Genomic DNA, 23695 nt, shown 5'->3' with positions numbered 1-23695 from the left:
TATGCCTCTTTGGGTCTGCTCGTGTATTAGTGAATTTAAGGTGGCCTGAAGAGCCTCGTAATTGTCTCTGTTAACTTGAGTCGGGGAATTTAAGTATGTGCGCTTGGCCCCCCCCAGCCGACCTGATAAATTAATAATGCTAGCTGCTATTTTCCGTCGTCTCGCTGCTACATAAGAAAGAACTTCCCCCCTCATTACAGCTTTAGCTGTGCACCAAAACAGAGTCGGGTCAGATTTGTGCTGTTGGTTATGTAATGAAAATTCCTCCCATTTTTGGTGTAAGAATTTCACAAAAACCGCATCTTTAATTAAGTAATTGGGGAATCTCCATGTCTTAGTTGCCCGACTTCCTGAGTGATCTGTCAACTGAAACCACACTGGGGAGTGGTCTGAGATCAGTTCTTGCTCTATGCCAGCTGCTGTTACCTTTGAGAAAAGGTGACCTGATATAAACAAATAATCTAACCGGGCCCAAGTCCCATGGGCCCGAGATCGGTGAGTGTAATCCCTTACCTCAGGATATAGGGACCTCCAAACATCCACCATCCCAATATCTGTAATGAATGAGGGAAGAATCCCTCGGTCCCCATGATTCCCAGCCCCGGCATTCCGACTGCCTGTGCAGTCCACGCTTGGGTTCATCAGTGTGTTCATGTCCCCTGTAATTATTAGATTCTTATCCCTATAAGGTAACAGGACCCGCAATAATTCTGAAAAGAAATCTGGGGTAGAGGGGGTGGGTGCATATACAGATAACAAGAATATTTCAGACCCCTGTAGATTCAGCTTGACTAACAGATAGCGCCCATTATCATCCCGCATTATAACCTCAGATGTACAGACCAGATGTTTACGGTATAAGATCGCTACTCCCCCTTTCCTCTTACCCGATGACACAAAGTCTACTTGACCCACCCAATCTCTCTGTAATTTCTGGTGTTCTGCGTCAGAAAGCCTTGTCTCTTGTATGCAGGCTATGTCCACTCCCATCCTCTTCAAGTGTGTTAGGATCTTCCTCCTTTTTATTGGGGAGGAAACTCCCCCCACATTCCATGTAACTATTTTAAAGTTAGAAGAGCCAACACACAAGTTGTTCCATCAGTATAGCCTTAGTTATATATAAGTCAGTGCCAGGGCCCCAGCCCTTCCCCGGCACACAATTGCACTTAGGAAACCTATCTCTTCCCCTCTTAGTTAAGAATTCGCAGCTTATCACCCCATGTTCATAGTTATGGCAGCCCACAGTCCCACCCACTCCCCCACCCACCCCGTGCCCTTTTCTTTGCCCCAACGTAACTTGTTCTAGACCTTTGTTATCTCCCCCCTTATGCCCCGTATCATAGCTATAGGTGTGTGACTCCATTTTGTCGTCACCGAGGTCGCCTTTTTGCGAGGGTTCCCCACTCCCCTTTACCCCATTACTTACTTCAACTTTCAAAAACTCAATGTTAAACCATATTCTAATTGTCTATGCTTAGTATTCAAGTCCACCAATTATTTAAGACAGTATGTCATCGCAGATAAATCCAGTTAGTCTCATACCAGATCATGGTTCATGGAACCGCCTCTTGTTGACCCAGCTCTCTGTTTATATAATCCATGGCCAATTTCTCGGATGTAAAAGAGCTCCACTTCCCGTCTTTCTGGACTTTGAGAATCGCTGGATATGTCAGGGCAAAACGAATTTTCTTCTCTGCCAATGCCGAACATGCCGGGTGGAACCGTCGTCTCTTTTCCTGCAGGCCTGCAGAATAGTCCGGAAAAATTAAGATTCGCCCTCCGTTGTATTGTAGAGTGTCTCTTTTTGATTTAAATCCTTGCATGATCTCTTCTTTGTGTATATAATTGTGGATTTTTATGATGACCACTCGGGGTTTTTGTTTCTCTGTTTGTAATCTCCCCAGCCTGTGGGCTCTCTCAATGCAAAAGCCCCCACTGCTATCCGATAGAGCAAATTCTTGCTGCAGCCACTTTTCCAGAAGGGGACCCAAACTTTTCTCAGCAATCGATTCGGGAATACCGACCAGCCTCAGGTTTGAGCGTCGCGCTCGATTCTCAAGATCTTCCATTTTCTCTGCTTGCAACCTGAGCTGTTGTTCCAGTTCCGCCATTCGCGGCTGGTGGACGTTGCACGTGTCCTCTATTGTCGATACCCTCTGTTCTAGTTCGTGGGTTCGTTTTGATAACTCTGCCACGTTCGCGTCCATCTTCCCCAGCTGGTTTGCCAGCGATTGGAATCTCGGTTCCAGGGCCTCCACCACTGCCGTGGTCAGCTGAGTAAGTTGCCGTTCTGAAAATTCTTCCCGCCCGCCGTCCGCCATCTTGGGCTCCGCGGGCGAAGGTGGTAACTTTCCCTTCTCCACCTTTACGCTTCTTTTGGACGTTCCAGCCGGCATGGGGAGCAAGAAATGTTCCATACACGCTCCGACGTTCAGGGTCTTACTTTAAATCCGGTTTTGCTGCTGTATTCAGGTATTTATCATGAAATAAGAGGAGCGGGGACCCGGAGCTCAGCCGCTATGCTGTTACCGCTCCCAGCGCATCACGTGACCCCTCCTCGCTAATATTTATAATGTTTAAGATATATTTTAGTTATTTCTCCACCAATTATCTATTAAGATAATAATATTCGCAATTGCAAGAATAAAAGGAATTAAGTATATTTATTGGATTACATTAACCTGCATTACCAGGTTTAAGAACATATGTAAAGAACAGACCATATATTTAGCTTCAAAAGGAGTTTATTTATAATACAGTTTTCAGTAATTAATGTTGCAAAAGGTACTCTTAAGGATCTTTACAGAGAATTTGTGCTTTAGAACAAAGCAAGGTAACAGGCCTAGATCAAAGGTTAACTTACAAAAGTCCTTGTTGTAGAAGCTGAGTGATGAGCAGCATGGTCACAGGAGGGATCCTCACAGCAGGGAGATGAGCTGCAGGTCCCCAGAGCAGCAGACCCCAAAGAGAGCGAGCTGGGCTGTTTTCAGGCTTTTATAATGTTCCCTGAGTTCTGGGTGTTGTAGTTTGCAGAGGATCTTTGGTATTGTAGTCTGCAGAGAAACATGGCCACATGCCATCAGCCCTTTGTCTGCATCATATGATAAAATATTTTTCATCCCTGACATTTATGGTTACCGTGCCAACATCTGTGATTTAGGATTTATTTTTTAAAGTGAAATCTGAACCCCCGACCACTTGTACCTTACTCATAGGATTTTATCCCTGATCCGTCAGTTGCTCCCATTTATTTGTTTATTCATTCATTTATTTACATTTTTTTCACCTCATCAATATGATCACCAATGCTAGAAAAATGCCCACCAGTCCTTGCTCCTTGCCCCATAGCCTACAAAATGGCTGCCACTATCACCCGGGATGACCTTCCCAACACATCCCTCTCCTAAATGGGAGTGGGGAGGCCGACACACAGCACGTATTCTGATGTCCCTTAAACCAGACAGCTGCACTTTCTACCCCTTTTGTTTATTCTATTCTTATTTTATTATTTATTTTTAATATGGGAACCCGTTATCCACCACCGGCAAAAAGAGGGGGGGGGGCCTTCCACTCACATCGGCATATTGCCCATTTCCCTCTTGTTTCTTCTTTCTTTTTTTTTTTGTTTTTTTAGGGAACCCAAACACACAATCAGAACAGAGACCACCGGGAGCTGCACAATCAGCCTCCCTCTTTGCTCTTCCCTTGGTGCATTATAGGAAGTGCAGAGCTGTCCGCGAGGTTGATTCTCCCTTACAGCCCTGACTGTTCTGTGGACCGAGGCTGCTAAACATGCACTGATCCGGAGATGCCTGCCGGGGGGGAGGGATGGTGACTCTCCTCCACATTCCTGCTCTCTGGCTAGGGTTACCATATTTTGTCCTCTGAAAAAGAGGACACATGTCACGCCCCTGCCCCGCCCACACCACATCCCTGCCCTGCCCACACATATCCTTTTCAATCCTCTCCCCGCCCTTTCTCGCTCTCACCCCGCCCCCTGTCACATATTCCCCTCCCCTGCGTCACATATCCCCCTCCCCTGCCCCCCCATCACCTCCCCTCCCCATTACTACTACCTCTTGTCACATATTCCCCTACATTCAATCAGTGGGCCATACATTGACCACCAGAAATGTATCACTCAGCCTCCTTGTGCACTTCACCTCAGATTATCAAAGCCAAGTTGTGGGTCCTCTATGCCTGCTATCACTTCACTCTTCAGCACACTTTTCTGTATCTGTGCTGAATAGTAAATTAGCTGTGTTACCAAGAGGGGCATAATCGAATGTCGCCGGCCAAATAGATCACCAACGATCTATGTTGGCGGCGGCGGCGCTACAGCTGGTCGGAACCGTATTATCGAAAAAGATGGCCGGCCATCTCTTTTTTTCGATAATACGGTTTAGCCCGGCCAAATGCCGTGGAGTTCGCCGGGTTTGAGATTGCCGGGTTTGTTTTTCAGCAATAATGGAAAGTTATGTCGGCCATCTCAAACCCCGGCCAAATTCAAGGCATTTGGCCGTGGGAGGACCCAGCATTTTTAGTGCACTGGCCCCCTGACATGCCAGGACACCAACCAGCCACCCTAGGGGTCACTGCGCTGGACTTCAGAAAAGCTCCCACGTACATAGCTCCCTTACTTTGGGAGCTGAGCCCCCCCAACCCCCCCCCCCCCCCCCCCAATCTCACTACCCACAAATGTACTGCACCCACTAAAATTGTTCCAGGGACCTGCATACAGCCTCTAGGACTTATTGCTGCTGTATAACTTTGGCATACCAGTTCACACCTGAAGACTAATCTCTCTGAACAAGTCCTTTCTTGAAATAAGCACGTTTACTCACAGTTAACTGCAGATCAGAGGTTGTGCCCCACTGGCAAAGAGTCCCCTGGTACTAAGATTAGCAGTAGGTCAGAGCTGGCATAATGGTGTACAATGCCCTCTTTCAGCACCATGCAAGGTAAGAACTACATTCTCTAACGTGGGTAACACAGGAAAGGGATCTAAAAGTGGCTTACAAAAATGGCCACTACCACATGGACTACAACAGGAAACAAAACAGGGCAAACTCTGACCCAGTTAGCAGGGGGGGGGAAGCACCATGGGAGTAGAGCCCAGTACCCTACACCCACCAAAATGCATTGCTAATGTGACTCTGCAGGGCACCTAACAGAAAAGGTGTCACACTCACCCGAGAGCCACATCGCAACCAGGGAAAGGCTGTCGGAGGATACAACACATTCTGCTGTCATGGAGGTGGGTACGGCATTTGAGGCTGGCATAGAGGCTGGCAAAAAAGGTTTTTAGTTTTATTTTTTTAGTATGGAAGGGAGTTGGTGACCACTGGGGGAGGATGGGGAGGTCATCCCCCATTCCCTCCAGTGGTCATCTGGTCAGTTGGGGCACCTTTTTGAGGCTTGGTCGTGAAAATAAAAGGACCAAGTAAACCCGGTGAAATACTGCTTAACGCCGCTTTTTTTTTCCATTATTGGCGAAAGCCAGCCATCTGGTAGCCACGCCCGTGCCCGCCCATGTCCCACCTTCGCTAATCTACTGACACGCCCCCTTGAACTTTCGCCGGCGAAGCGACGGGAAAGTGGCGATGCAGTCAAAAATGCTGCTTTCGATTATACCAATTTCGCTGCTTTTAAAAAATCGCCGGCCATCTCCCGATTTGTGTCGGAAGATGGCCGGCGATCACTTTCGATTATAAGCTGGCAAGGCTTTCTGCAGGGTTAGTTTGTGCATGAAACCCCTTTCCGCATTATGTACCCAAGTTGTGCTATCCCTGTGTAAAGCCTGAGCACACCTTATTGATTTGTCCCCTTAAATTGTAAGCCCTCGAAGGACAGGAAAATACCTCCCTGTATCTGATTGTAAGTCACTCACGAGTTCCAAAGGAGTGAACTAAATTTAAAAACTCATCCTTTCCACAAAGCTGAATGACACACCTGCTACTTAACTGAAAACACTGACTACAGGGTATTATTATTCCTCGAAGTGTGTTAGGCAGCCTTATAAAGCTCAAGCTTTTAAAAAAAATGTAATGGCTGATTTCTGAGACATTTTTTCCTGTTTCAACTTCTCTGCTAGAGTTTTCTTAAGTAAATAATTGGCTCCCATTTCGTTTCTATTTGCTGTATGGTTATTAAATTCAAGCAAGTAGTTTTAGTTTTGTTCCCATGGAACATGGTGTTGAGAATGTTATCAGAGCAAACAGTAAGCTTAATTAATTTTCTCATGAAATTAGTTCTGTTATTTCACAGTATAGAAGTGCTGTAGGCTGCTTTTCTTCATCAGAGCTCTACAGCCCAGACGATGTAGTCCCCTCTCTCTGTGAAAATAAATTTCATGAGCCTTAGTTTGTTTGTTTTTTTTGTCTACACACATGCAGCCTGTCTACTGCAAGTTTGTCATTTACTGCTTGTGAGTTTCTGATTCAGAAACAATGGGACCTGAAACAAACTCAGAAACTGGAAAGTCAATCCCAAAGTTTCCCCGCACAGTGTTTTTCACTTTATCTCCGCCTAGAATGAAAAATAACTCATCTCTTTAATCATTGATGAATCACAGGAATCCAGATTGCAAAAAGATTTAGCAGGTTACTTAGAGTTTGTGAATTTAGGAGTCATACGTGATTCTTCTTACCTCATCAGTTGATCAGCAGCAGGCTGCACTGAGCAGGCAGGCTAATGACAAATGCTGCCTCTCCCCAGTCCCAGGAGGAGTTAAACAGCTGAGCTGGCTGCAGCTGGTCTTCAGTTCAGTACAGCTTCCCGCTTCTAATCTGCTATTTATTTGGCAGCGGCTACAAGCCTACCAAGGTCCAACAGCCGGCTTCGGGCTTCACTTTGACTTTCTTTGCAGCCTCGTAAGTGACCTCGTCATCGTCGGGGGTTAGGTTTTTATTTTTTCTTACATTTGTAGGCTGCAGGTGGCAGGCAGTACCACTGAAAAGCACTCCTGCGCCTGCGTGCAGGAGGAAGGAGGATCATTAATCAACATCAGCTGACTAGAGGGGCTGGCTGGCACACGCAGGGACGCTGCACGCCGCGTGCGTGCATACCATAGGTCAGGAGGACGACGGACGGAAGGAGTCAGGAGAAGAAACCCGAACAAATCCAGCAAATTGAGAAACCCGCCCGAACTCCCGATGGCGCCCTCAAAAAGAGGACATGTCCGGGGAAATCCGGACAAATGGTAACCCTATCTCTGGCGCCTGCAGGACTCCTCAGCCCTGATTTCAGCTCGGTGACTTGGTGGTAAGCTGCACGGTGCTCGACTTGATGCTGCCTTTCTCCCAAACGCTGGCATAAGATGGCGTTTGGGATCTCCTTGGGGGTTATAAAACCCCGGCTGCAACTCCTCCTCCCACAGCGAGGTGCTGGAGCGTAGCGGGAAAATTCCCCTGCCACCTCGCTGCATACCATGCACAGGCTCTTCGGGGGCACTGCACCATGTTAATGGTGGATTCATTCACCCGAGGGGCACTACGCCTTGTTTTTATGTTGTGTGTATGTGTGATGGGCGGAGTCTGGCTAGGATTCACGTACATTTAACTATGATCGTAGCATTTTTTGATTAGTTAAATATATTAATAATATTAAAGCACATAATGTTTTTGAGATTCTGTCTTACCTGTTATTTAGAGAGGTTAGTTCTCCAGTTTTCCTCTACTTTATCACATGCATCCAAGCAGCTGCCAGAGCACAGCAGGGGAGGGAAAGGAAAACTAGCTTCAAGGCTTGACTGAGCTCTGGTTGCTCTTAGTCATATGCAAAGTAGATGGTCTGACAGTATTCAGCATCTTAAGCACTGGTAAAAAAAAGTTGTAAAATGCTGTTCAAATGTGACAGTGGTGTTACTATGTGTAGATTTTCTTTGTAAATATTTTTATTTGTTCATTATTATACATTTTTCAGGAAGTAGCTGGCTTGATGATTTCCCACTGTAACTTTAATAGTGCTGAGCTTCAGCTGGAGAGCAGGAGTGGGCACAGTGTTAGTTAAGACTATACTTTCAGGGATCATTTCTATAGTTTATAACTGGAGAAATGCGTATGAAAGTGTTTGGTCTCGCTAACCACGAGGAAGAGCAAAGGTGTTTTCTTCTGAGCATGAGAGAGGCTGCTAGTGTTGTACTTGTACAATTGCTGGCAGCAATTGATGATTGTTTCTGTCTTCTTTATGGAAGAACAGGAGGAAGAAAACATAAGCTGAGTGGTTAGTTCATGAAGTGTGTTAAAAATAGACTTTAAAAAATACTTTTGACAAAGTTTGATTGCAGAAGTGCTTGCATGTGCTTATATGGTGTGTAGTATTCTATGATTGTGTTATGGGTGGAGCCTGGTTAGGCTTCATGGCATAACTATGTTCATTGCATGTTTTGATAATTTAAACATTAATAGTGTTAAGCACATAATGTTTTCAGATTCTGTCTTACCTGTTACTTATCTCACAGCTCTGACTGCAACTAGTATGTAAATGTATTCAAAACAGGGTTCTTAGTGCAAGTAGCATGGAAATGCAAAACCTACTCATCCCCAATGATCAGCAATCAGTGCGCCAAAGATTTGCACGCTGGCCGAGGCAAACCCTACACCAGCTTGCAAAATGGAGGCGCCCAGCTCTGCCCAGTGCATCCTGGGATGCGCTGGGTGGGGCTTCACACCATATAAGGGAGTTCCTCCAGCCCCTGTTTGACATCGGTGGGATGCTGAGGGGGGAGGGGATTAGAGGGGCAGGAGACCCACCAGATCTCCACCACCTCCGAAACCTGTGTCAGGAGGGGTCAGGGGACCAGAGGTCCGCCGGACCTCCAACCCCCTGTTGCTGGGGGAGGGGGAAGGGTCGGGGGTTTCTTATTTACCCACTGGGCCACCAGGGACATTGGAGGGATGCTGGGGATGGTTAGGGGGGCTGGAGACCCACCAGATCGCCAGCCCCCCCCCCCCCCCGGAACCCGTGTCGGGGGGACCGGAGGTCCGCCGGACCTCCAGCCCCCGTTTCGCTTGTCTTGAGTGAGGATAGTTGGGGTCTGGTGGTCGCCCAGACCTGTCAAACAAGTGCAGGAGGATTTGCATACAATTATCTATGATCATAGCCCGGTGCTGTTCCAGATCTATTTTTAGAGCACTGTTTGGAACAGTGCAGGGCTTTTGATCATCTGCCTACTAGAGAGGTGAGTTCTCCAGTTTTACTCTACCACATGCATTCAAACAGCTGCCAGAGCACAGCAGGGTAGGGAAGAGCAAACTAGCTTCAAGGCTTGACCCAGCTCTGGTTGCTCTTAGTCATATGCAAAGTAAATGGTCTGACTGTATTCAGCAGCTTAAACACTAGTTTAAAATAGTTGTAAAATGCTGTTCAAATGTGATAGTGGTGTTACTATGTGTAGATTTTCTTTGTAAATATGTTTATTTGTATCATATTGTACATTTTTCAGGAAGTAGCTGGCTTGATGATTTCCCACTGTAACTTTAATAGTGCTGAGCTTCAGCTGGAGAGCAGGAGTGGGCACAGTGTTGGTTAAGACTATACTTTCAGGGATCATTTCTATAGTTTATAACTGGAGAAATGCGTATGAAAGTGTTTGGTCTCGCTAACCACGAGGAAGAACAAAAGTGTTTTCTTCTGAGCATGAGACAGGCTGCTAGTGTTGTACTTGTACAATTGCTGGCAGCAATTGATGATTGTTTCTGTCTTCTTTATGGAAGAACAGGAGGAAGAAAACATAAGCTGAGTGGTTAGTTCATGAAGTGTGTTAAAAATAGACTTAAAAAAAATACTTTTGACAAAGTTTGATTGCAGAAGTGCTTGCATGTGCTTATATGGTGTGTAGTATTCTATGATTGTGTTATGGGTGGAGCCTGGTTAGGCTTCATGGCATAACTATGTTCATTGCATGTTTTGATAATTTAAACATTAATAGTGTTAAGCACATAATGTTTTCAGATTCTGTCTTACCTGTTACTTATCTCACAGCTCTGACTGCAACTAGTATGTAAATGTATTCAAAACAGGGTTCTTAGTGCAAGTAGCATGGAAATGCAAAACCTACTCATCCCCAATGATCAGCAATCAGTGCGCCAAAGATTTGCACGCTGGCCGAGGCAAACCCTACACCAGCTTGCAAAATGGAGGCGCCCAGCTCTGCCCAGTGCATCCTGGGATGCGCTGGGTGGGGCTTCACACCATATAAGGGAGTCCCTCCAGCCCCTGTTTGACATCGGTGGGATGCTGGGGGGGAGGGGATTAGAGGGGCAGGAGACCCACCAGATCTCCACCACCTCCGAAACCTGTGTCAGGAGGGGTCAGGGGACCAGAGGTCCGCCGGACCTCCAACCCCCTGTTGCTGGGGGAGGGGGAAGGGTCGGGGGTTTCTTATTTACCCACTGGGCCACCAGGGACATTGGAGGGATGCTGGGGATGGTTAGGGGGGCTGGAGACCCACCAGATCGCCAGCCCCCCCCCCCCCCCGGAACCCGTGTCGGGGGGACCGGAGGTCCGCCGGACCTCCAGCCCCCGTTTCGCTTGTCTTGAGTGAGGATAGTTGGGGTCTGGTGGTCGCCCAGACCTGTCAAACAAGTGCAGGAGGATTTGCATACAATTATCTATGATCATAGCCCGGTGCTGTTCCAGATCTATTTTTAGAGCACTGTTTGGAACAGTGCAGGGCTTTTGATCATCTGCCTACTAGAGAGGTGAGTTCTCCAGTTTTACTCTACCACATGCATCCAAGCAGCTGCCAGAGCACAGTAGGGGAGGGAAGGGCAAACTAGCTTCAAGGCTTGACCCAGCTCTGGTTGCTCTTAGTCATATGCTAAGTAGAAGGTCTGACTGTATTCAGCAGCTTAAACACTAGTTAAAAAAAAAGTTGTAAAATGCTGTTCAAATGTGACAGTGGTGTTACTATGTGTAGATTTTCTTTGTAAATATTTTTCTCCGAGGACAAGCAGACTGCTTGTTCCTATGATTGGCAAACAAAACTTTGTAGAGCGAACCGCGCATGTGCGAATGGCTTCCCACCAACGATGCAAGTGTGCCCTCCTCAGTTCTTTTTCATCCACATCTTGAGTGACACGGTATTCCGTTGTGCTCATTTTTGGCCCAGGAGACTTCGTCTAGCGTTAACCGCTTCCCTTTTTTTTCCCTTCGTTTTTGTGTTTTCATAAATATATACTGTATATATATTTTTTAAATTTAGCTTTCCCTTATTTTCTTAGTTTTTTTTTGTCGCGGCCGGCTTTTAGGCCGCTCGGCCGGGTTATATTTTCTTTTTTTATGCCTTTTTAATTGACACAATCGAGTCCTTTAATTTCGCAGCCACTGTTTTTCCGTCCATGTTATCGAGGATGCCCAGCGGCTTTAAGCGTTGTACTCAGTGCAACTGGACCACCTCGGGTACCGACCCCCTCGCGTGGTGTCTCCAGTGCCTTGGGCCCGATCATTTGCTAGCTGTTTGTAAGCTGTGCTCTTTAATGAAAAAACGGACCCAAGTGTCTCGGGAGGCTCAACGTGAAAAACTTTTTGCGGATCGGTCCTGTCCTTCGACATCGGCATCAGTACCGAGGTCGGTGGTGTCGTCGTCGAGGGAAGCATCGTCTTTGAGAGCGCAGGTAATGGCTGCCGAACGACCTTATCGTGCTGGGAGCAGCCAGGCATCGAGTAGGTCTCCACCTGTCTTGAGGCCTACTGCTATGCAGGCCCCCCCTGGGTTCGACCTTCGGCCTCAAGGAGGCATGAGGATTCCACATCCTCCTCTTCGGTACCAAGGAGTCTCGATGACGGGCGTCAAGCGAAGGCTAAGAAGCACCGTCATCGATCTCCTTCCATGCACAGTACCGAGAGCTCTGGGGAGCCAAGGGATTCGGCACCCGAGAAGCGTCGGCGCCAAGAGGACCGCTCACCCTCTATAAAGGAGGTGCCGATGTGTCAGTCTTCTGGCAACCTGGTACCAGCTCTCGAGCCCCTTCAGATTGTGCCACCGACTCCTGCGCCGGCCCCTCAGCCTTTTCTGATGGAAGCTCTTGACGAGCGCATCATGGCCTTTCTTCCAGAGCTTCTGGAGGGATTGCTGCGCCAGTCTACTTTGGTGCCAGGGGTGCTTGCGCCTTCTGCACCAACTGTTGAAGCGGCATCTGGTCCTTCGCCTGTGGTGAGGTCCCCGTCCTCGGTGCCACTTGCGGCATTGGCTTCGGCTGCCAACCGGGTCGACTCTCCAACATCGGCGGAGGAAGTTTCACCGCAGTCCAGGCAGGGGTCGACTTCTTAACATCCCCCCGAGGTCGCCGTTCCTCGACGTCGAGACAGGCTCAGGTTCGGGCTGCTCTTAGGGAGCTTTAGTCCGATACTGATGATGAGCGCTTGTGGGAGGAAGAGGAAGATACCAGATACTTTTCTGAACAAGAGTCATATGGGGTCCCCTCTGATCCTACTCCGTCAATTGAAAGAAGGATGTCTCCGCCTGAGAGTCTTTATTTTCCTCCTTCGTTCGGGAAATGTCTAAAGATATTCCCTTCCCTATGGAGGTTGTGGATGAGCCCAGGGCCGAGATGCTCGAGGTCTTGGATTATCCTTCTCCACCTACAGAGGTTGCAACGGCTCCCTTGCATAACACACTCAGGGAAGTTCTTATGCGAAACTGGTCATTCCCTCTCTCCAATCCAGTGGTCCCCAAAAAAGCTGAGTCCCAGTACAGAGTCCATGGAGAGCTGGTAATGGTGAAGTCTCAACTACCTCACGATTCTATGGTGGTGGATTCTGCTCTCAGAAGAGCCAAGAGTACTAGGGACTATGCCTCGGCACCCCCAGCCAGAGAGTCTAGGACCTTGGATTCTTTTGGGAGAAAGACGTTTCAGGCCGCTATGCTCACAGCCAAGATTCAAACATACCAGCTCTACACGAGCATCCACTTGCGGAACTTGGTGAGGCAACTGTCCAGTCTGGTTGAAGCACTTTCTCCTGAGCTCGCCAAACCTTTTCACCAGGTGGTCAGGCAGCAGAAGGCATGGCGTAAATTCTTGGCCAGGGGTACTTACGACACTTTTGATGTGGCATCCTGAGTAGCTGCTCAAGGTATAGTGACGCGCAGACTCTCATGGCTGCGTGTCTTTGACCTGGCTCATAAGACCCAGCAGCGAATGGCAGATGTTCCTTGCCAGGAGGATAACCTTTTTGACGAAAAAGTACAGGATATGATCGATCAGATCAAGAAGCACCATGATGCTATGGATTCTCTCTCCCGCCGGGCGTCTTCTTCTACCACCTCCTCATCTAGGAGGTTTTTTGGAGGGAAGAGGAGTGCTCCCTATTCCTACAATAGGCACAGATACACTCCTGCTTCTCGGCAGCCTGTCTAGGCTCAGTCCCAGCGCGCTCGTTCCCGTCAACGGCGTGTGCCTAAGGCCCCTGCGGCTCCCCAGCAAAAGCAAGGGATGGGCTTTTGACTGGCTCCAGTGCAGCATAGCCTCAGAAAAAGTGTCCGTGCCGGATGACTTGCCGGTCAGAGGGAGGTTGATATTTTGTCACCAAAGATGGCCTCTCATAACCGCTGACCGGTGGGTTCTTCAAATAATCCGGTTAGGATACACCCTCAATCTGATTTCCAAACCTCCAAATTGCCCACTGGGAGCTCATTCTTACAGCTCCCAGCACAGGCAGGTACTTGCAGAGGAGCTCTCCGCCCTTCTAAAGGCCAATGCAATCAAACCCGTTCCACCAGGGGAAGAAGGGCTGGGATTCTATTCCAGGTACTTCCTTGTGCAAAAGAAAACAGGGGGGGTGCGTCCCATCCTAGACCTAAGGGCCCTGAACAATTTCATAGTCTGAGAAAAGTTCAGGATGGTTTCCCTCGGCACCCTTCTTGGTCATTTTCTTGGTGGCTGTTACTTCAGCTCGTAGAGTCAGTGAGCTCCAAGCCCTGGTAGTGCATGCACCTTATATCAAGTTTCATCATAACAGAGTAGTCCTCCGCACTCACCCTAAGTTCTTGCCGAAGGTGGTGTCTGAGTTCCATCTTAACCAGTCAATTGTCTTGCCAACATTTTTTCCCCATCCTCATACCTGCCCTGGTGAAGGCAAGTTGCACACCTTGGACTATAAGAGAGCATTGGCCTTTTATGTGGAGCGGACAAAGCCCTACAGACAGTCCGCCCAATTGTTTGTTTCTTTCGATCCCAACAGGAGGGGAGTCGCCATCGGAAAACGCACAATCTCTAATTGGTTAGCAGATTGCATTTCCTTCACTTATGCCCAAGATGGGTTGACTCTAGAGGGCCATGTCACAGCTCACAATGTCAGAGCCATGGCTGCGTCAGTGGCTCACTTGAAGTCAGCCTCTATTGAAGAGATTTGCAAGGCTGCAACGTGGTTATAAGTCCACACATTCACATCTCGCTACTGCCTTCAGCAGGATACCCGACACGACAGTCGGTTTGGGCAGTCGGTGCTGCAGAATCTGTTCAGGGTTTAGAATCCAACTCCACCCTCCTAGGCCCATTTTTGTTCTGTTCCAGGCTACACTCTCACTTAGTTTTTTTTCTTTTCAGGGCAATCTCTGTTATGTCCTCGTCGTTGCGAAGCCCAATTGACCAATGTTCATTGTTTTGAGTGAGCCTGGGGGCTAGGGATACCCCAATCGTGAGAACAAGCAGCCTGCTTGTCCTCGGAGAAAGTGAAGATGCATACCTGTAGCAGGTATTCTCCTAGGACAGCAGGCTGATTGTTCTCACAAACCCACCCTCCTCCCCTTTGGAGTTGTTCTAGTTCTCTGTTTTGCTTTTTATTAAACTGAGGAGGGCACGCTCACGCTGCGGGCAGGAAGCCGTTCGCGCATTCGCGGTTCGCTCTGCCCGGGCGCCGGTGCGTTCTACAGAGTTTTTGTTTGCTTAAAGGTTTGCCGATCTACTGGGCCATTGCGGACAACGACCCAATCGTGAGAACAATCAACCTGCTGGCCTCGGACAATACCTGCTACAGGTATGTATCTTCACTTTATTTGTTTCATATTGTACATTTTTCAGGAAGTAGCTGGCTTGATGATTTCCCAACGTAACTTGAATAGTGCTGAGCTTCAGCTGGAGAGCAGGAGTGGGCACAGTGTTCATTAAAACTAAATTTTTAAAGACTATGCTTTGTAACTGGAGAAATTTGCCTGAAAGTGTTTGGTTTTACTGACCATGAGGAAGTGTAGAAATGTTTGTTTTCTGAACATCAAACAGGCTGATAGTATTGTAGTTATACAATTGCTGGCAGCATTTGATGTTTGTTCTTCTTTTCTTTCTGGAAAAGCTGGAAGAAGGAATCACAGAAGCTGAGTGTACTACATAAGTACATAAGTAATGCCATACTGGGAAAAGACCAAGGGTCCATCGAGCCCAGCATCTTGTCCATGACAGCGGCCAATCCAGGCCAAGGGCACCTGGCAAGCTTCCCAAACGTACAAACATTCTATACATGTTATTCCCGGGATTTTGGATTTTTCCAAGTCCGTTTAGTAGCGGTTTATGGACTTGTCCTTTAGGAAACCGTCCAACCCCTTTTTAAACTCTGCTAAGCTAACCGCCTTCACCACATTTTCCGACAATGAATTCCAGAGTTTAATTACACGTTGGGTGAAGAAAAATTTTCTCCGATTTGTTTTAAATTTACTACACTGTAGTTTAATCGCATGCCCCCTAGTCCTAGTATTTTTGGAAAGCGTGAACAGACGCTTCACATCCACCTGTTCCACTCCACTCATTATTTTGTATACCTCTATCATGTCTCCCCTCAGCCGTCTCTTCTCCAAGCTGATTTGTACTATATTTTGTTTTATACTTATAATTCAAGCGATGTTACAACTAAAGAAGTGATTTTATGGAATAGATGGAGTATTTTGCACATTCAGAAGCATGTATCTTATAAATTATGTGTATAAGACATCTTGTCTAAATTATGGACACATATCTAATTGCCCACTGTGTATAAGATGTTAAGAAGGTCTGTTTGAGTGCTTTAAAAATTTAATGAAATGGAACCAAATTTGGCATGCGGGGTAAAACCTCTTAGAGCGCACACTGATTTTCAAAATGGGCCTGATTATAGTGGGAGTTCCAGAGAGTGGAAGAGTAGTCTAACAGAGCAGCAGGCTGAGAACCAGGGGACTTTGGTTCAAATTGCATTGTGGCTTCTTATGACCTTGTGCAAGGACAAGTCACTTAACCCTGCTTGAGCAACAAACAAAAAAAGCATGGGCCAAATTAAAATAAATGAACAAAAAAGCAAAATAGCTCCTCAAAATAAATGTTCCAGTATATTTCTGTGGGATATAAGCAATTAGGCTGCTGCAGCATAGAAACTTTTGAGAGGTTGATGTTGAAATCCACAACAAGAAAGAGCAAGGCTGGTCCATGTTATGGTTGGGGAAGGTGAGCCCTTGGACTTGGGACAAGGTTGGCTCTATCTGTGCAGCGTAAGCGCCGAGCAGGCCCTTGTTGACAGTTGCTGACGGGACCGCCTGGCAGAGTCCAGGAGCTGGAGAAGGCAGGACCTGACTTGCTGGAAAAAGCGTAGGACCAGGCAGTGCCTAACAGACTGGCTGGAACACATCAGGGTTTGTCTAGAGGTTGCCTCTTAAAAGAGCCCTTGGGGGCTGGCCCGATGGAGTTGCTGGAACAGCAGGAAGCAGTAACTGGCCAGGCAATAAACACTGAAGAGGCACAATTCTGGAAGCCTATTGCCAAAGCACTGGAGGAGTGTAGAGAACTTCCTTATATATCCCTAGCCAGGAAGTGAGGTCATCTGTCAGCACCCCAACTAGGGGTGTAAAAGGGAAGTATTGCAGCCAGGAAGTAAACACTCACAAGACTCTTAGGGATGGCATGCTGTAGGTCTCTATCAGCTTCCTGTACCAAGTGAGGGGTGTGACAGTCCACAGGCTACAAAGACAGCCCATGAAGGGTGGAACAATGGTACTTTATCTGCTAGACATCTGTGTGTAGGGTTACCATATGTCCAGATTTACCCAGACATGTCCTCTTTTTGAGGGCATGTCCGGGCAACTGGGCGGGTTTTGCCAATCTGCCCGTTGATCCGGATTTCTGGGCAAACGGGCAGGCTGGTGGGCGGATTGCTAGCCTCCCCTCCCCTTACTTACTAGTGCCCTGGTGGTCTAGTGACCTCTTCCGCCTTCGGGGCAGGAAAGAGCCCCCTCTTTTCTGCCCGGAGCGCTGCCCTGCATGCATCCTTCCTGTTGGTGATCCTCGGCGCCAATTCAAAATGGCCGCCGAGAGTTGAAGTGACCTCGTGAGACTTCAACTCTCGGTGGCCATTTTGAATCGGCGCCAAGATCACCAACAGGAAGGATGCATGCAGGGCAGGAAAGAGGGGGCTCTTTCCTGCTCCGAAGAGGTCACTAGACCACCAGGGCAGTAGTAAGGGGAGGGAGGGCGACGGGGTATGTGACAGGGGGGAGGGGAAATGTGACAGGGGGTGAAGCAAGGGTGTGACGGGGGCGGGGTGTGTGTCCTCCTTTTTGGGGGACAAAATATGGTAACCCTATCTGTGTGACTCTTTTCAAATAGGTTATTGCCCAAGGGTGAATCCCCAAGCCAAATATAGAGGTTCTCCTGAAACTACGTCATGCCCTTAGGGTGACTGCCATAGTTTGGGACACCATATCAAATACATCATGGTTGGATCTTATTATTGTGTGTAATTGACAATCCTAGATTTTTGGGCCCCCAAAAAGCCCTAAAATTGAGGTCTCGGCTTAGTCGAGTCAGAAGATATTTTAACTAGGGGTGGGTAATCAACGCATTCATTTTTTGTAACGCTTTTGGTTCTTTATAACAATGCCAATTTTTTACACAGACCCGCCACCTCTCTCCACGCTTACTTCTACAGCTGGGCTCTGGCTCTGTTTTTTTTTCTCCTTCCTTGCTGCCTCAGAGTCTTTGTTTTCCCCTACAAGGCCAGCCTCTGCAGATACTTGGTGCAGGAAGTTGAGGAAGTCTCGCGGTATGTCCTGAGAGACTTGCTCAACTATCTGCAGAGCCCAACCATGTGCAGGGGAAGACAAATACTTTGAGGCAACGAGGAAGGAGTGGGCAGTGATATTTTTAAAACTCCTTTGTGATTAACATTTTGTGCAACATTCTGTAAATAAACATTTCAGCGGTTTTTCAATTTTCCAAAATTCTCAATTTTTCTACTTGTTTCCTTAGAAGAAAAAACAAAATTTTCTTTTTTTCCAAGGCTTCTCATTTCTAAGTAGTTTACTGCAGGTTTCCAGATGGCACAACTTCTTTTTATGATGTCTTTAAGTATTTTAGGTGACTATTTTTGTAGTGGAACGTCTGTTTTGGAGTCTAGGTTTTCAGCCATAACTAGTATTGATTCTCTACATTGAATATCCTCTTTCCCCCGCCAAATGATTTAAGTTCACATTTTAAAGTCCTGTTTTTTTTTTTTTTTTTTTTTTTTTTGCCTTCCTGGTTGTACATGCCTAGGCTTGCTACCTAGTATATCTGCATAATATCTTCAGCCCTCTTCCCTCCTTCTCACTTAGCCACAATGTTTGGGTGCTGGGGCATGAGAGAAACTGGATGAAGGCTGGGGAGGGGGCATGTTCTTCTCACGAAGTGTTCCCCAATATTATGCCTTCCCTGGATTTTACTAGAGTTAACAGGCCCCCCCTTTTGGGGGGCAAAACTCTTAATTGAACCTGAGCTTTCTTGGGAAAATGCGGGGTGGAAATGTCATAAATAAACTTGGCTTATACTTGGATAGCTTATATTTGAGTATATACGGTAAATGGAATGTGCATGGCCCCCCCGGAGGAATCATTCTGGCCAATGATACTGTCAGCAGCAGTGGAGCATGCTGGCATGTCATAATTTTTCATATGGAGTGCTGTGATCCTTAGACTGAGCATATAGAGCCTTAGAAAGCACTGTTGTAAGATTTTGAAACTCTTGCCCATTTTAGGGCTGCCTCCACAAAAACTAACTGGTGGGAAAGCTGAGAACGATTGTGTCCCGGTGCTGTCTGTGCTTGTACTTGAAACATGTGCTCTTCAAGATGGTGTGAAAAGAGAAGGGTTATTTATAACTATACCAGTCAATTATTTCAGGACCTACAGCTTAAACAGTAGAAAATTTCCAGGGAGAGTGCAAGAACAGTGAGTGGGCAAGGTCTGCAGACAAATTCTCCATGGGACAGATTTTCCCTGGGTCAAAGGGATGATGAGAAAATCTGCTGCTTGTAGTGGCCACCTTTGTTTTGGGTTGAGGCTCCTGGTGTTGGCAGCTACCGGGTTTTCATTGCCTGAACTCAGAACCCAAGCGGAGTATCAGAAGCCAGGGGAAGGAACCTAAGCATAGTGCACTCCTGTAAGTACAAGACAGAAGGCCTAGCGGGAACTTGTACAGGACCAAGTAGCTTCCAGCAAAAAGAAACAGGATCCAGAGCACAGCAGTCAACCAAAGCACAAGGCGACTCCTTGAAGTGCAGACCAAGCTCTAACTAGGTCTGGGTTTATATGCAGATCCAGGTAGGAATGGTGGCTATTCTGTTTTACAGTACAATTATTAATACTACTGTTGTCAGAAAACTGATAGAATATGGCAGTTTGACTTTGCATACTAATGTGAATGGAATAAACGAGCTGGATAGGATAAATGTGATTGGCTGTGCTTATAGAATTGCCCAGGTCTAGTTGATACATATTCAGCTTTTCTTTTGTTGTTGTTGTTTTTTTTTTTCATTTAGCTCCTGGTTAGATATGAATGAAAATGATGCTAAAAAGAAGTTGAAGAATAGTTTACCACTTAGAGAAGAACTGGAGCGTTTAAAAGCTGAACTTTCTTACCAACTACAACTGTCAAACATCCGGTAATGTCCTTCAAGAAACACATCACAGAGATCAAACCAAGGTTCTTTTAACTTAGAAAGATACAAGCCCCCGAAGACCAGGGTAAAACACTAATTTTGTTGCAGTGAAGAATATAGTTCCAGAGTGTTTCACATAGAGAGTTGCACAGGGACAGAAATCTAACCTGTTCCTCTGCAAGTAACTTCCTTCATCCCCCGTCTGTCCCCACTGCAGTAATCTCTTGTATCCTCTCCCCCGTCACACTGCATCACTTTTTCCTGCCCGCTGCTGCCATTTCATCAAAGTGGCAGCCATTTTGATGAAGCAGCGGCAGCAAACAGATCAGCGGGCAGGAAGAGTGGGGATCTTTCCTTTCCCAGAGAGGCCACTAGACTACCAGGGTGCATTGAGGTACGTTCAGGGAAGGCGCCTTAAGGCTCTTGGGGGGGGGGGGGGGAGAGGGCTTACCTACACTTCCACATGAACCCTGCAGGATCTGGGTCCATCCCCTTCCTGGAGGGGGATCTCCAAGGTAACCGTGGGATTCCCACTAACCCCGTTCCCATGCAGCCCTCTAGTCTGCCACATACATTAAAGAAGATGGAAAGTGCACACTTTACACAGAGGTACATTTGCCTCGGGGGGCAGCTGCATGCCGTTTTGGTTAAAGGGGCCACACAAATCAATCTCTGGTTTCACCTCTGCCCCTAAGCTCTCTAATTGCTGATTCTGTGTTGGGTAAGACCACGTCCCTACCCTGTTCCTCTCACCACTGAGTCCACCACATATCTGAGTTTGCCAGCAGAGGGAAGGGTCTATGGTTTGCCCCTTCCTCTACTGGCAAACAGAGGCATGTCTTTGTGGGGGACTCATTAATGAGAAGAATGGTAACATGTGTTTCAGGGTGGTGAGCAGTGTGTATTTTGTTGTGGTGTGTGGGGTTTTTTTTCTGTTATGAGAAGGGTGTAGGAGTGTGGGGGTGATGTTTAGGTATGGGATGTGTATGTTTGGAGGGCGAAGGTGTAGGGTGCATGCTCTTTTCCCCTTCCTTTTCTCTTCCTTGCACTCTCCTCCACCTTTCTCCCCATCCTATATATCTTTCCCTTCTACTCTTCCCATCCCTAACTTGCTGTCATTGCTGGTTCCTTTCTTTGGGTAGCAGGGTCTGGCCACCATGCAGCTCACTGCTTTTGTAGTCTTTTTCTGTCTGTACATTTGTAGTTATTTACACATATCTAAGCAAACATATGTATACACATGAACAGACAGGAAACAGGTGCTCTCGCTTTTTTGAAATGTGCCTAAAAATATGTATAGTATGATTGGAAACTGTAGGGGACATGGTCTTTTGCTTCTTGTGCCAATAGGAAAACAGGCCAGTTTAATTAACATCTCAATAAATTCAACAAAAAAAGTGACTTGAGCGTTGAGTGGACTGCAGGAGTATAAAAAGGTCCCTGAAGAAGATGGCAAAATGGAGCGCCTTTATTGGACCGCAGCTAGTCTATCTGCTCATCACATGCCACCTAAGTTCTTTTTCACAAGCGATCAATTGATGTTGAACTTTGCATTGTTATAAATGTAATTTTAAAACAGAATGTTTGAATTTGAATCTGAAGTTATTTGGGGCACATTAATATTTTTTGGACACACGCCATAAGTTCTAGTTGCAAAAGAAGGGGAGACAAGCCAAGCTTGCAAGAGCTTAATATTTGTCATTCATTAATCTGTGAGTAGTGCTGGTGAGCACGTTTTCACCTCCAACTTAATTTCATTTGTGGGTACATTTGAAACACAATAGAGCAACAGGCTGTGGTAGGTTATAAGTGTTCTTTACATTTTGGAGGGTTTATGTTGTTGGCTGACATCAGAAAAGAGAGAAGAAAACTGAAAGGAATCCCATGTAGAATGCAGCAGAACAACAGTGGGAAAGTGGAGATGGCTTGAGAAAAACCAGGCAGCACAAGAGAAGTAAAGGCTCACCACAGACTAAACCAACTTGGGAGGTGGTGTTGAGAAAACGCTTTATTGATTATTCAAAGGTCCCAAGTTGGTTTAGTCTGTGGTCAGCCTTTATGTCTCTTGTGCTGTGTGGATTTGTCTTAGAGGCTTCTCCTGTTCTGGTGCTCCTATTGAGAAAAACCAGGTACACAGATTGTTCATAAAATGTCAAGACGTTTTATTTCTTGTAATGATAATATATAGTGGTTTGCCGAAGGCGCATTTTCACTACAAGGGTCTTTTTAAAGACCGATTACTCGATTCATTGAAGCGGTACCCTATCGCTATACCTAAACACTGTTCCAGACACGTCAATAATTCCTGACCCCTGAGGCAGGCACTCAGTGCTGAAGCATGATTCCATGTCAAGTGTTACATGTCATTACAAGAAATAAAGCGTCTTGACATTTTATGAGCAACCTCTGTACCTGGTTCTTCTCAAGCCATCTCCACCTTCCCACTGCCATTCACTCTGCGCATTGGTTGACGTCCAAGCATTTTAATGCTACCTTGTCACCAGATTCCACTTCTTGCCTAATTTCCTTCCCTATAAGAAAAGGCTGCCTACTGATATACTTATTGCGCAGAAAGTCACCCAGTTCTGTACAGTAGGAAGTTTGACATTATGAAAAGTCACACTTCTCTTTTTGTCTCTGTAGTGTAGCTACTCATTTTGTTACAGTATTCTCGTACACAGGCTCTAATTTGTTGTTTTTTCTTAACTTGGATAGGTGGCAAAGAAGCTGGGGGATTGCTCATCGCTGCAGCCAGCTACACAGCTTAAGTCGCTTAGCTCAGCAGAGTCCAGAAGTACTTCGAAATGCTAAAGGTACATCATTTATTGCTCTTTTCCTCCCAAATAAGTTTAAGAATGCGTACCCATAAGGGGGAAGTTCTTTGGTCAATGAAAAGAGACATACACCGGAAGTAACACTAATAGAACTTGCTAGGAAATGCATCCATTGATATCATAAATGTCACGTAAAGAATATGATAATTTCCTGTGTAGTACACAAGTTGTTGTGATTCAGTGTGACAATGCAAAAGCCTGTTGAGCAGCACATTAATGTTTCAAAATGTGGCCAAACTCTTCGTACTCTGTTCCCAGGACGCACCGTGATCTTTACTGATCGGTCAGGTGTAAGTGCAGCGGGCCACGTGATGCTGGGGACTATGGACGTGCACCATCACTGGACTAAAGTAAGAGATTGCGAGCACCAAGAGAGCTTTTTCCCTCTCGCTGTTAATTAAAACACCAGGTATAACCAAAGAAAAATGATAAAGTTGAAGTTTAAGGAAACTTTTAAAACTTTAATAGTGGAAGTATTTGTCACAGGGGCAGTGGAACAACATCAAACCAGTCTCCAGCCCTTAAGCTCTCTAGTTGTTGATGCTGTGTTGCATAGAATGTTGACTGGGCCATGGCCCTAGTAACCCACCCCATCCCACTGCCTGTGTATCAAGATTCACAGGTAAATGACAAGCACATACCCTGAGACCTATATCCATTATGCACCTATTTCAACCTCTGTCTACAGAGACCTAGATTATGTTGCACCGTATGATGTATACGCAGTAAGAGAGGGTAAAACACCATACAAGTACAAAACATGAACAAAAAAAGCAACACTGGGCCTTCAAGAAAGAGAGAAATACTGGCCTTTTATTAAGAGCAAGACCCGACACAGGCCGTGTTTCGGTGCACAAACGCCTGCCTCAGGGGTCAACGTGTATCTTCACAGTCTAGATAAATAATGAAATTCAGACAATCTAGATCAATTACCATTGACTGATAATCATACATTTCGTCCAGCCAGAAGCTGTCAGGTTAAAAAACCG

At 46.5% G+C, this 23695-nt stretch overlaps 1 protein-coding gene, 2 non-coding genes and 1 pseudogene across 7 annotated transcripts in view; all 4 read left to right on the top strand.

Annotated features, from left to right (window-relative positions):
* Positions 1-23695, top strand: part of TCAIM (T cell activation inhibitor, mitochondrial) — a 115740-nt gene that overhangs the window by 78486 nt on the left and 13559 nt on the right. For all 5 annotated transcript variants that reach the window (XM_030206078.1, XM_030206092.1, XM_030206085.1 and 2 more), the window contains exons 6-8: positions 19753-19875; positions 22588-22685; positions 22965-23056. In XM_030206078.1, coding sequence (XP_030061938.1) covers positions 19753-19875; positions 22588-22685; positions 22965-23056 — 313 coding nt within the window. The remainder of the gene's footprint in view (positions 1-19752; positions 19876-22587; positions 22686-22964; positions 23057-23695) is intronic.
* On the top strand, positions 8009-8225 carry LOC115460797. The gene has a single exon (XR_003940583.1). It is a non-coding gene; the product is annotated as a small nucleolar RNA U3 (small nucleolar RNA).
* LOC115460796 lies at positions 9531-9747 on the top strand. The gene has a single exon (XR_003940582.1). It is a non-coding gene; the product is annotated as a small nucleolar RNA U3 (small nucleolar RNA).
* On the top strand, positions 15124-15320 carry LOC115460801 (annotated as a pseudogene).

Source organism: Microcaecilia unicolor, chromosome 1 (genome assembly GCF_901765095.1).
Source record: "Microcaecilia unicolor chromosome 1, aMicUni1.1, whole genome shotgun sequence".
In the NCBI taxonomy this organism is placed as follows: Eukaryota; Metazoa; Chordata; class Amphibia; order Gymnophiona; family Siphonopidae; genus Microcaecilia; species Microcaecilia unicolor.
The sequence above is the reverse complement of the archived record's forward strand: the minus strand, read 5'-3'. Positions and strand labels throughout refer to the sequence as shown.